The 12831-nt window shown below is 52.7% G+C and overlaps 1 protein-coding gene across 2 annotated transcripts; it reads left to right on the top strand.

Annotated features, from left to right (window-relative positions):
- Nucleotides 1-3215: 3215 nt before the first annotated feature.
- Nucleotides 3216-12594, top strand: Fdxr (ferredoxin reductase). Of its 2 annotated transcripts, none has more exons than XM_028889657.2 (12): nt 3216-3587; nt 4223-4326; nt 8230-8325; nt 8530-8652; nt 8749-8862; nt 9149-9250; nt 10134-10241; nt 10485-10569; nt 10672-10871; nt 10953-11124; nt 11847-12017; nt 12132-12594. In XM_028889657.2, exons 1-12 carry the CDS (start codon nt 3404-3406, stop codon nt 12260-12262), a joined length of 1590 nt encoding a protein of 529 aa, XP_028745490.1. In that variant the 5' UTR covers nt 3216-3403; the 3' UTR covers nt 12263-12594. The 2 variants fall into 2 exon arrangements, with proteins under 2 accessions (XP_028745490.1, XP_037057312.1); XM_037201417.1 differs by having other exon boundaries at nt 10116-10241.
- The last annotated feature ends 237 nt before the right edge of the window (nt 12595-12831 follow it).

Raw genomic sequence — 12831 nt, 5'->3', positions numbered from 1 at the left:
TCCCAGCAACCACATGGTAGCTCACAACCGTCTATAGTGGTATCTGATACCTTCTTCTGGCATAAAGGTGTACATGCAAGTAGAGCACTCATACATAAATAAATAAAAGGAAAAACCAGAAAGGTAAATCCCTTATGAATACCCACTGGATGCTAGGCACCATGTAATGCTCTGGGAATCCTTTATGAATACCCATTGGATGCTAGGCACCATGTGATGCTCTGGGAATGAGTGAACAAGATTGTCCCTGCACCCCACCATTTTCATGAAACCTACAGTTTTTTCACAATTTTTGTGTAAAAGGCCAGATATATATTTTGGGTGTTGTGGACAATATGATCCCGGTCACAACTCAACCGTGCCATTAAAGTGTTAAAAAACAGCCATATGAACATGCCCCCAGGGCTCAGGGACCACTGTAGAAGAGGGGGCAGAAAGACTGTAAGCGACAGAGGTCGGGGAAGACCAGAGCAAAACAGTGTTTTCTGGACAAGACAGGACCACAGCACTCATGAACTCAGAGCAGCCAGTGGTTGCCAAGACACAAGACCAAGCCAGTGAGAAAATTCTAGCATAGAGGGGCGTCTTAGTTAGGGTTTCTATTGCTGTGAAGAGACACTATGACCAGAGCAAGTTATATAAAGGAAAACATCTAACTGGGGCTCGCTTACAGTTCAGAGGTTTAGTCCAATATCATCATGGGAAGAAGCATGGCGGCCCACAGGCAGACATGGTGCGGGAGGGGGACTGAGAGTTCTACATCTGGATCCTTGGCAGCAGAAAGGAAGAGTGACTCTGGCCTGGCTTAAGCGGGGAAAACTTCAAACCCCGCCCCCAGTGACAAGGCCACACCTACTCCCACAAGGCCACACCTCCTAACAGAGCGACTCCCTGTGAGCCTTTTTCATTCAAACCAGCACGAGGGGAGACAGGCTGAGAAGCCCCTCCTGCTAACTGAGGTTCTCCTGACAGTGGACATTTCCTGGGGAAAGGTGAGTCAGTTTTCTCTAAGGGTGTAGCCCCTGGTAGACCCACCATGCTATGAGTACATGGGCAACAGAAACTGGATTCAGTAGGTTATTTAAAAAAAAAAAAAGAGGACATGAAGTTGGGGTGAAGGGGTGGATCTAGGAGGGGATTAGGGGGAGAAAAAGGGGAATGTGATCAAAATATAGTGTATAAGATTCTCAAAGAATTAACAAAAATATATTTTTAAAAAGAAATGAACAAGTAAAATATTAAATATGCTACCATTTAAGATGGTTCAGTGGTTAAGAACACTTGCTGTACTTGCAGAGGATCAGAGTTCGATTCCCAGCACCCACGTCAGATGGCTCACAGCTGCCTGGTACCTCTGCTCGGGTGGTTCTGAAGCTCTACATATAAATTTTTTATTATTTTATTTGTTTTTTTTTTGTGTGTGTGTGTGTGGGGTCACACAAAATAGGCTTCGGGGCAGCATTCGGCTTGCCTGCTGGTCTTGTGGGACAGGCTTAAAACACAATGACATATGAGAGACTAATATCTACGTCTCAATAAGAGAGTGGGGGAGTGACTTGCAGGGCAGAGGGCTCCTGGGTTACTCACTGTGTTCTGGTTCTCAATCTGGGTGTCAGTCACATCACTACACCTTATGGGCTCATAACCCATCAAGCTATGATTAGAATGTGTGCACTTTTCTGTATGTTAAAATTCAATTAAAAATAATCCTGTTTGTTTTTTCCATACAGGGTTTCTCTGTGTGGCCCTAGCTCTCCTTGATCTGTAGATCAGGCTGGCCTTGAACTCAGAGATTTGCCTGCCTCTGTCTACTGAGTGCTGGGATTAAAGGCATGCACCTCCACAGCCTGGCTAAAATTAACCTTAAAATAGTGTAAAAAGTATGAAATATAAAACAGGGGAAGCTTCTGTTCTAGGTTAAGCTCCTGCACAAGGCTCCGACAGACCAGAATAAAAACCAAAAATGGAGTCACTCACAATGAAGTCCACCAAGCTGAAACCCAGCCATTTATCTGGCCCAAGAAATCCAGATTACAGTCAGGCCAGTCAGGCCAGTTTAAACTAGTATGATGACATTCCAACTGCCATTTACCTTTCACAAAAGAAGTAGCATGCTGTTTCATGAGACCAGGCATTGCTCTGTAGCTCAGGCTGGGCTTGCTGCTGAATTATGAAACAGAAAATTAAGCCAGGATCAAGGGGTGCAGTTACAAGGTAGAGCAATTGCATAAGTCTTTGGCTTCAATCTTCAACAAAAATAAATAAACAAGAGTCCGATGCTGTGGGGATGACAAGATAGGTTAGTCTTCCAAGAAGGGGAAAGACCCTTAGGGAAATTAGGCCTATCTGGTCAAAGGTGACGATGGATCTTGCCCTTATTTTAATTATATTTTTGGCGTTGTGGTTGAAAATAGGGTCTTGTGCACATGGAGTAGGCACTCTACCATCCTTAACTCTAAATATTTGTGGGTCAGCAAGAGGGTAAAGTAGCTTGCTCCCGGGCCAGTCATGAGTTGATACCCCAAAACTCACGCAGTGGAAGGAGAGAACCAATTCCTGAAAGCTGTCCTCTGACTACCATATACCATGTGAGCGCTGTGGCATGTGTATACGGGCCCCACAAATAATGTAATAAAAATTCAAAAATAGATACTGCTTATGTTTTTGCACCAACTTTATTTTAAAATATATAATTAGAATATGCATGATTTACCTTGATTACGGAGCTTTTGGGTGCCTCCTTAAATTCTGCACCTAAGGTACCGTCTTGCCCTGCCTGATCCCTGTACCGCTGGACAGGCAGGGGCTGAAGGTCGGGATCAGTGTTCTCAGTGCCAGAGCAGTCTCTTCGCGCGTTTTCTCCCTTCTAATGAGAAGAAAGCAAAAAGAAACAAGCTCTTGAGAATTTAATATTTTCCCTGGTCTGACACGAACAGTTATCTCTTTGGGGCTACACCAGTTCAACACGGAGGCTTAAAAATGGGCGGCCAGAGCCGGGATACCAGAGACTTCCGGACTCTGGGCTCCTGATTGGCTGGGACAAAAATCACTCAAGAAGGAAGACACCCTATCAAAGTGCAACGGCACCAGATGCGTCATCAGCGAGCGACAAGTTTTACGTAAAGTAAGCTCCTTGCTAATTGGCTCCTTTCTCCAAGAGCACCTGAAATGGCGTTGGGGATTCGTGTTCTTCAAATCCTAGACTTCCGGTATCTGTAACGACAAGGAAGACTGGGAAGAAATTTGTTAAGTTTTTCAAGTTCGGTCCCTCTGGGGGCCGGGCTTCGGAAGCTGGGGGCGTGGTTCTCTACTGGGGGCGGGACTCTCTCCGAGAGCCGAGTGGAGTCTCGGAGTTGGGCTTCCCTAGCGAGCGGGAGGCGAGGTTTGGGGCGGGGCCAGAGTGATGGGCGGGCCCAGAGGACCGCCCCCGGCGGGCTGTGGACCTGCGCTCAGCACCGAGGAGTCACTCACTGCGAGCCTTTCCTCCCGCTGCTGTCTGTTCTCAGCCATGGCTCTGCGCTGCTGGCGCCGGTGGCACTTGTCCGCGTGGCCTAGGGTCCGGCCGCCTCCCTCCAGGAGCACCCCGAGTAGGAGCATGGCTCTTGGGGCTGCACCAGGGCGAGGGGGAGGCTTGTGATCAAGAGCAGGGGTCCAAGCGGAGCTGAGGCAGGACTGGGCGAGGGGCGAAGCTGGAGGTGTCTGCTCTTGCGGGAGAGATGGGAGTGGTGTACGGGGAGAGGGTCTGTGCGATGAGGTATGAGGCGTCCTGGGTAAGACACTGGTCAGTAAAGGCGAAAAGGCTAGACTGTGAGGTCCGCATGTGTGAGATGAGGTGAACTGGGGGTGACAGGGGGGTGAGGATATGGACGATAGAGTTCTGTGGGAAAAGAAAGGATAGGGAAAAAAGTAAGATAGAGACGTGATGGGGATACAAAGACGTGGAATCATACAGGGAGCCCCACAAGAAAAATGAAGTGCTGTGCAGGACAGATTCAGGGTCCGAGGGGGTCTGGCGTAGGCTATCGTTATTGGCGTAGCATGTTCATAGGTGAGGCATGGGGTTCTGGATAAAGTCAGCCTCTGGCATTCAGATGGAATGATGGAGCTTTGAGGAACAGAAGGAAGATGCAGGTGAGGGTGAAGGGCAGGCTGCAATTGGACAGAATTGGTTGGGGTGGTTAGAGAGTGTCGAATTAACCTTGCCGTCCCCTCCTCTGCCCAGCCCCAGGCTTCTGCCAGCAGTTCTCCACACGGGAAACGACCCCTCAGATCTGTGTGGTTGGCAGTGGCCCAGCTGGCTTCTACACAGCTCAACACTTGTTAAAGGTAAGTCCTCTCTCCAGGCTCCTTTCTTGCCTTTCATTTCTTGCCCCGATTCTGTGACTGGGCTCCAGCCCTTTGGTTTGCTTGGTAAGGAAGGGGCTTCCAGCCCACCTAAGCTGTGTCCTTTCTACCTGATTCCACACCTATATCTGAGGTTCCCACCTGAGGTCCTCAGCTGTGAGAGAAATGTGTTTGTCCTGTGATTGGTGGTCAGGGACAGATGGGCAGCACTGACTGCTTCACCAAGCGGGAAGTTTATTTCAGTCTTGTGGGATGGCTTTATCCCCCCCCTCCCATCTTCTTTTACATTTCTCCATCTCCAGTGTTCTACATGTCAAGGCTATCTGCTCTTAAGCTTTGCTGCCCTCACCACAGCCCCAGCCTCCACATGCCCATTTTCTCCCGCTAAAGGCCAAGGTCTCAAAGTTGTCAGCATTAGTCTTGTCAGACCGGACTCCAAGGCTACCAGATGTACTTGAAACTCTATCTCAGACCTTGAGGCAAAAGAGGAAGTGGGGGGGGGGCTGGAGAGGAGGCTCCATGGCTAAGAGTTGTTTGCTGTCTCAGAGAGGATGGGAGTTGGGTTCCCAGCACCCACATAGTAGCTCACAACTCCAGCTCACAACTCCAGCTCACAACTCCAGCTCACAACTCCAGCTCACAACTCCAGCTCCAGGGGATCTGACGTCTGCTTCTGGCTTCTGCACACACACACACACACACACACACACACACACACACACACATAACTAAAAATAATAAAATAAGTATTTTTTAAAGTAAGGGATACTAGGATTGACTGAGATGAGACAGTGTTTGAACTTTAGAGAGGCTTGTAATATCTACAGGACAGGAGACAGGACAATTATATTGATAATACATGCAGATCCTTGAAACACAGTAGTGTGACCCACTGGCCTGGTTTACCCAGGGTTGACACTAGGAAGGTCTCATGGAGATACTCTGCTGAGAAGTGACCTATGCATGACTCTGCAGCTACTTACAGACTACTCACACAGGGCATCGTGACCAGAAGCTGCTCCTTAGAAATGCCCACGTGAGATGCACTGAGGACCACATGTGGCTTTGGCAAGCTCCCCGGCCCTGATATGAGGAGTCAGCCTGGAATGCAAGGCCCCTGATGAAGGACAGCCTGGCCTCTAGGATGGAGACTCATGGGCTTTCAGGGCTGGGGTGGCAGGGGTGGACAGATGAGTGGTGTGGTTGGTATCCAGGAGGGTTTCTTGTGAGAGGCACTGACTGCAGCTGAGGGTGAGAGGATAGCCTGGAAGGTGGGGTTCTTGGTGTCTTCTCAGTGGGCCAGATCTTGACCTTTAGGCATGTGGATGTAGTTTCTTGTGCTCCTGGCATTCTAGCTTGAGGTGGCTGGTTTGCAAGGTATTTTAGAGCTTGAACTAGGTGAACCCTAACCCAGTCTAGAGGGAGAGGTGTCTAAACTGCATTTTGTGGAGGATGTGAGGCTAGAAGAGCAGGAGCGCCTCAGGTGTGGGGAATGATGTGGACAAAGGCCAGAGGAAGGAGAATGGCCCTTTGGCATCATTCCAGAGCCTGTTCCGGAAGGTCAGTGAGTATCTGAGGGGTGAAGAGGTGAGAGCTGGGGCTAAGGAGGCAACTGGAGCCCAGATCACAAGGTGCCTAGAAACTGTGGGCCACACTGTAGACTTGAGTGGCTTTCTTTGGGCATTCTCCATATTCCCTGCTGGAGAACTCTTATTTAAATGAGCTTTTCTGGGCCCAGCTCAGTTTTAATCAAACTCCATGACTGGGACCCTCAGAATCAGCAGTTTTAAGCAAACACCCTGGGGGATTCTGGCATTCACAGACATAGGAAACTGGCTTCACTCAAGCATCTAAGGCGGAGGATCTGAGTTTGGTTCCCAGAACCCACATCAGGTGGCTCACAACCACCTGTAACTCCAGGGGCTCCGAACCCATCTTCTGCCTCTTCGGGCACCAGTACTTATGTGCTTACCCCGCCCCCCCCAACACACAATTTTAAAAAATATGTTTAAGAAAGGAAAAACAAGGAGCCCTCCATTGGGGGTTGAACACAAGGCCTTGTGAATGATAAACAGGCATTCTACCAGTTTGCTGCACCCTCAGCCCACTTCTCATTTGGAATATTCTCTCTGAAGGTAGAATTAAGCAGGGCTATTTGCCCAGAGAGCAAGAGAGTGGAGGTCAGGATGGGGAGCTAATAGGTCAAGGTGAAAGGGGAGGTCGAAGGCTCGGACTGGAGCTCCAGGGCCTGAGATAGACGGGGACGCAGTGTAGAGGGGAAAGGGTAGAGGACAAAGGGTGTGATGAGATGTAGGGAGTGAGACGTCTGGATCTCAGGTTCTGACGTCTCAGGATGAGGTCGAGAGATAGAGTGAAGAGATGGGAGAAGAGATAGAGAGGCCATGACAGATCGGCAAGACTTGAGGTCACAGGAGGGAGTAGGTAAGATGTTCCTAGGACATCCTGAGTGTGTGTCCAGGAGGACCAGAGGACACCAGACCAAAGTGCTCCAGAACCTGCCCTTTTTAGGAAAAGGGCCAGAGAAGCAGCAGTTGGCCCGAGGAAGATGGGTCTGTGTGTGTGTGTGTGTGTGTGTGTGTGTGTGTGTGTGTGTGTGTGTGTGTGTGAAGACTCCCTTTGTAGCAGGATGGAGTGGAAGATGGAGACAGGGAGGTCAGTCGTGTTAGGGGTGCCTGGCAGGCTAAGCAGTTTGAACTTTGCCCTATGGCAGCGAGAGAAGCATGGGGAGGATTTGGAACAAGAAATGATGTGCTCCAACGGCAGTCACAGTTGTGATGATCCTGGATGAGTCCATTGTGCCCTCCCACTGGGGGAGCCCAGGGCTGAGAGCTTGGGTCTGACTCACTCAGCCTTGAGTGTGACCCAGGGGGACAGGACATTCTATCGCACAGAAATGTGCAGCAGCTTTCCCTGTGACAGCCAGTTAGCACTGGAGCTGAGCCTGGCTCTGGCTGCTGACTTCATGGCCTGAGCTCTTCATGGGTTCAGTTTCCATGGAGTTGGAGAGAGGTGATTTGGGAGGCCACCCCTGAGCTGGCCAAGGAGAAAAGGCAGATGGGCTGGAAGGCTGGACTTAGGGCCGATGGGGGAATGGGTGGAAGCAGGATTTGGGCAAAGGCAGTAGGTGGGGGGTGGGCAGGGATTAGGCAGGAACTCACTGCCTTGAGTCCTTTTGAACTGGGTGGAATAGGGCAGGGCTCAGGGTCTGCTCCCCTGCTCCCCAACTCTCACTGTCCTACCTTCCCCAGGCTTCCCAGTTCACAGAGGAGGAGACCAGGGTATTCTGGGACCTACCAGGCCCATGCTGTTGGTAGCAGCAGAGCCAGACCAAGCTTGCCTGGCCGATTGCAGTCTCATACCCTCCCTACACCCTGCAAAGTGCCCTGGGAGGATAGACAACATGGGGTAGCCGGAAGCTGGGAGTGGGCCCACTGCCACTCCCTCTGTCCACACATGTCCCAGCTGGGCCCTCACTCCCTCTCTTGCGGAGGTAGCATCACATTGGAGACTTAGAGCTAAGGCAGGTTCTCAAAGATGGGTTCTCTGGTCACATGGCCAGCATGTCTAGAAGGTGAAGGTATATATCTGACCCGAGGATTAAGTCCTGATACTCACTTCCAGCTTCTCACATTCGCCGTTGGAAGTCCTTGAATCTGACATCAGCTTGTCTGACTGCGTATGTTCCTCCAGAGCCCTTGTCTGGGCGGACGGAGAGCCAGAGCCTTCTATCTGCTCATGGATGGTGGGGCCAGTCCCCTTGGCCATTTGTGCTGAGCTTTCTTGCTCTGTCTGGGGAAGGGGAAGGGAGGCCCCATGGGGGCCCAGCTTCCCTCTTGAACCCACCAGTTGTGCTTTCCCCCCCAGCACCATACCCGGGCCCATGTAGACATCTACGAGAAGCAGCTCGTGCCCTTTGGCCTAGTGCGCTTTGGTGTGGCACCTGACCACCCAGAAGTAAAGGTGGGTGTCTTTCGGTGTGGAGGTGGTGTTGGAGACAGTAAAAATGAGGAGGATAGAGAGGCTCCCTGGTGTGGTAGGATGACCTTTGGCTCTCTGTGTGATGGGACCCGGGCTCCATCCTGGGGATCCTGGGGTGAGGGTGGTACTGACATGCTCCCAGGAGCTGCTCTGTCTTCTGATGTCCCCCCTCCTGCTGCCTGGCAGAATGTCATCAACACGTTCACACAGACAGCCCGCTCAGATCGCTGTGCTTTCCGGGGCAATGTGGTGGTGGGCAGGGACGTGTCTGTGCCAGAGCTTCAGGAAGCCTACCACGCCGTGGTGCTGGTGAGTGCCCATGTGGCGGGGTGTGGATGTGAGAGGAGGGGCTGATGTGAGACAGGAGGCTGGTGCTGAGGCCTTGGGCACTGCGTCTTTCCTCAGAGTTACGGAGCAGAGGACCACCAAACCCTGGAAATTCCTGGCGAGGAGCTGCCTGGCGTGGTCTCAGCCCGGGCCTTTGTGGGCTGGTACAATGGGCTTCCTGAGAACCGGGAGGTGAGCACCCTTGGGGGAGCACCCTTGCTGCTTCCGGCTGGAGTCAGGAGCATCCCTGAGGTGTTAGAGTCTGAGGTGAAGGCAGTGAGGAGCAAGCTGAGATGTGAGACATCCATGACTGAGGCAGGTCAGCTGAGGAGACCTGTGGGGCTGGGAGAGAGGACTGGACTGTCTAAGGGTAGGGCAGCCTGAGGGCCCAGCTGGGCCTGACCTAAGGTGTCTGCAGATGAGATTAGCCTGACTGGAGCTGGGGTGGGGATGCCCTCTCAAGACCTTTCTCCTCCAGCTGGCGCCGGACCTGAGCTGTGACACAGCTGTGATTCTGGGACAGGGGAATGTGGCTCTGGATGTGGCCCGGATCCTGCTGACCCCACCTGAGCACCTGGAGGTGAGGGGCAGTCAGAGGCTGGAGGTGGGGGCACACTGAGCAGCGGATGCTCCTGCCTGTGGGGTTCAGGTCTCATCCCTGCAAACAGCCCAGTGCCTGTTTCCTCCAGGAGCCCAGGCAGACTCCTGTGCCACTGGGCATTTACACACACGTTCTCCCTGTTTGGAACATCTGGACTGACCTCCTGCTAGTTTGAATTAACATTCCTCCTTCTTTTCATCCTTGGCTCAACTATTCCTTCTGCCAAGAGGTCTTCCAGGCTGTCTTAGTAGGTGTTTTTTCTTTAATATGGTCTCAGCTACTAGTGGCCTTTACATCCCTCACCTTGCTTCACTACTACAAGTTTATGGCCTGTGATGAGATTTGATTATCTGTCTCCCCACAAAACAAGAATTCTGTGGGGCTCTGAACTAGCCTGTTTGGCTCACATAAACTGCTCTTGCCCCTTAAGCCCCTTGTCCTGTTCTGGACATGTGATGGATTGTGAGTGAATGGCAGAATCGGCTGGAATCTGGTTACCTAGGAGCCATTTGGAGAGTTGCTGTCAATGCTCTATGTGGCCACCAGGGGGGAGTAGCGGTATAGTTTTTGGGCCGTTGGCTTTCTCTGTGTTGGAGTGGGAACAAGACCAACTGACCTGGCAAGTATCCTTCCCCAAGTCAAGACCTCCCAACCCCTTTAATTTGAGTCAAGGTCTCCTTATTATAGCTTTGGCTGTCCTGGAACTCACTGTGTGGATCAGGCTGGCCTGGAACTCACTGTGTGGATCAGGCTGGCCTGGAACTCACTATGTGGATCAGGCTGGCCTTGAACTCACGGAGATCCTCCTGCCTCTGTCCCATGTTCCACCGTGCTTGTCCCTAAGAGCCTCCTTTTGTGCCAGAAAACAGACATCACAGAGGCGGCTTTGGGAGTCTTGAGACAGAGTCGGGTGAGGACTGTGTGGATAGTGGGCCGGCGTGGACCCCTGCAAGTGGCCTTCACCATTAAGGTACTGGGTCCAGAGTGGGAGGAACCGGAGTGCCAATAAGAGGCTTCCACTTTTGTGTATGTTGGGGTTGCCACAGAGCCCTGGGAGTACCTGCTTCCCTGGATGGAACAGGGGGGTGGGCAGGGCCCCAGGGCTCTTGGTCTTTCCTCACACTGCTGATAGTCTCTCCTACCAGGGCTGCTGAACTCTGGTGGGTTCAGGACCTGACCTCCTCCCTTACCTCCCCCACCCCCACCCTCCAAGGAGCTTCGAGAGATGATTCAGTTACCAGGAACCCGGCCCATTTTGGATCCTTCGGATTTCTTGGGCCTCCAGGACAGAATTAAGGGTGAGGGGCCAAGTCCAGCCGCCCCCCCCCCCCCCCCCGCTCGTCGGCTTGGGGGAAGGTGACCAGCAGGGACAGCCCTGAACCGTTCCATGTTGCTCACAGATGTCCCCCGTCCAAGAAAGCGGCTGACAGAGCTGCTGCTTCGGACAGCCACAGAGAAGCCAGGGGTGGAAGAGGCTGCCCGCCAAGCACTGGCTTCCCGGGCCTGGGGCCTCCGCTTTTTCCGAAGTCCCCAGCAGGTGCTACCCACACCGGATGGCCAACAGGTAGCAGGCATCCGCCTGGCAGTTACCAGACTGGAGGTGAGTCTCATGCTACCCAAACGTGTCCTTCTTCAGGTTTCCCCCATCCCAACCTGGTGTTACCCACGTTCTCCCCAATAGGATGTTGGTGACTCCACCCGTGCAGTGCCCACGGGAGATGTGGAGGACCTCCCTTGTGGGCTGGTGCTGAGCAGCGTTGGGTATAAGAGTCGCCCCATTGACCCCAGTGTGCCCTTTGACCCCAAGCTTGGAGTCATTCCCAACATAGACGGCCGGGTTGTGAATGTACCAGGTGAGAGGGTATGAGAAGGTGGGCATCTAATTATGATGGGGCTGAAAGGCTGGTGTCCTAAGACCGCTCATTCTACAGTGACGTAATGCGAGACAGCTCCAGACAGGCCAGTCCTAGAGCATAGCCTGCCCTCCTCCAGCCCCCGAGGGCAAGTTCTCAGGCAAGCTGGGGCGTCATTCAGTAAAGCTTCCTGAGGCCTGCCCTGGACCAGTGCTGACACTGGTGGGAGATAGCCCCTGTCCTTGGGGGGCTTCATCTTCTTACCCAGGTGCCCATCTTGTCCATTCATTCAGTAAGTGTCCTGAAGGGCCTGCCGAATTGTGGTGAGCAAGTCTCAATCACAAGGAGACTGAGGAAAGGAGGATGGCATGGGAGAACAAACCAAGAGTCCCTCACGGGCCAGGCATAATGGTGCACACCTTTAATCTCAGAGCTCAGGAGGCAGAGGCAGGCAGAGCTTTGTGAGTTCAAGGCCAGCCTGGTCTACACAGAGAAACCCTGTCTCAAAAAAAACCAAACCAAACCAAACAACAAAACAAAACAAACTCCCCCCCCCCCACACACACACACTATCCTGGTGACCCAGTAGCTTTAGTGGGCCCAGCCTGTAGGATCTACTGGAGACATGGGGACATTTGCGTGCGTGCGTGCGTGCGTGCGTGCATGCATGCATGTGTGTATTGCGATGCAGAATTGTCAGAAGTCTCTGTTGCCCTTCTCAGGCCTCTACTGCAGTGGCTGGGTGAAGCGGGGACCCACAGGTGTTATCACCACCACCATGACGGACAGCTTCCTCACCAGCCAGGTGCTGCTGCAGGACCTGAAGGCGGGGCTGCTGCCCTCTGGCCCCAGACCTGGCTATACAGCCATTCAAGCCCTGCTCAGCAATCGAGGTCTGAGCCTGATGCTGAGGTCTGGGAGGGGGGAGGGCCGAGGGCGGCTTATCTTTGGGAAGAGGGTCCCTTAGAGGAGACGATGGCATTAATGTGTCTTCCTATCTGCCTTAGGGGTCCGGCCAGTCTCTTTCTCTGACTGGGAGAAGCTGGATGCTGAGGAGGTATCTCGAGGCCAGGGCGCTGGGAAACCGAGGGAGAAACTGGTGGATCCCAGGGAGATGCTGCAGCTGCTGGGGCACTGAACCTGGACCCCAACCTCAACCGTGAAGAAGAGAGTCTTGTTCAAGGATTCGGGGCCTGAGGCCGTCTGAACTGGAGTCTTCTCCCAGATTCTTCGCCCAGATACAGTGCCAACACCCCGGCTTCAGGCTGAGCTCTGGCCCTTCCAGGGGCCTCTGATCTCTGTCTTCTGCAAGCTGACCTTGCCATTGTGGCTCTAGGCCAAGGAGGGAACCTTAGGTTAGGGATGGATGGAAGGACAGGCTGACTCTGCCCACTCCTACTTCCTCCCTGATGAACTTTGGAGGGCCCCTAGAATGGGAACACAGTGGAAATAAAACAGCTGTACCAAAGAGCCATGGTTGATGAGCTACTTTTTTGGGGGGGAAGGGGTCACTTTCTGGCCTGTTTGTCTGTGGCTGCCAGATGGAACTAAGGAGACAGAACCTTGCTCAAGAGCCTCTTGGGGACCAGGGGGCTTGGTGGTCAGGCCTGGCATGCACTTACCCTGCCCTTCCTGTCTATTCTTTGCTTCTGTGGCCTCTGGGTCTTCAGTTCACACTTCAGTCACTGGTGACAAATCCCTTGCTTG

The sequence above is a fragment of the Peromyscus leucopus genome, chromosome 8b, assembly GCF_004664715.2.
Source record: "Peromyscus leucopus breed LL Stock chromosome 8b, UCI_PerLeu_2.1, whole genome shotgun sequence".
Lineage (NCBI taxonomy): Eukaryota > Metazoa > Chordata > Mammalia > Rodentia > Cricetidae > Peromyscus > Peromyscus leucopus.
This window is presented reverse-complemented; position numbering and strand designations above follow the sequence as displayed.

Excerpts from the sequence above, each read along its gene's own strand:
- Fdxr (XM_037201417.1), top strand. The coding sequence starts at position 3,404 with ATGGGCGGGCCCAGAGGACCGCCCCCGGCGGGCTGTGGACCTGCGCTC. Across the intron at positions 3,588-4,222 it reads TCCCTCCAGGAGCACCCCGA|CCCCAGGCTTCTGCCAGCAG; the intron begins GTAGGAGCATGG and ends TCCTCTGCCCAG. Across the intron at positions 11,125-11,846 it reads CCGGGTTGTGAATGTACCAG|GCCTCTACTGCAGTGGCTGG; the intron begins GTGAGAGGGTAT and ends TGCCCTTCTCAG.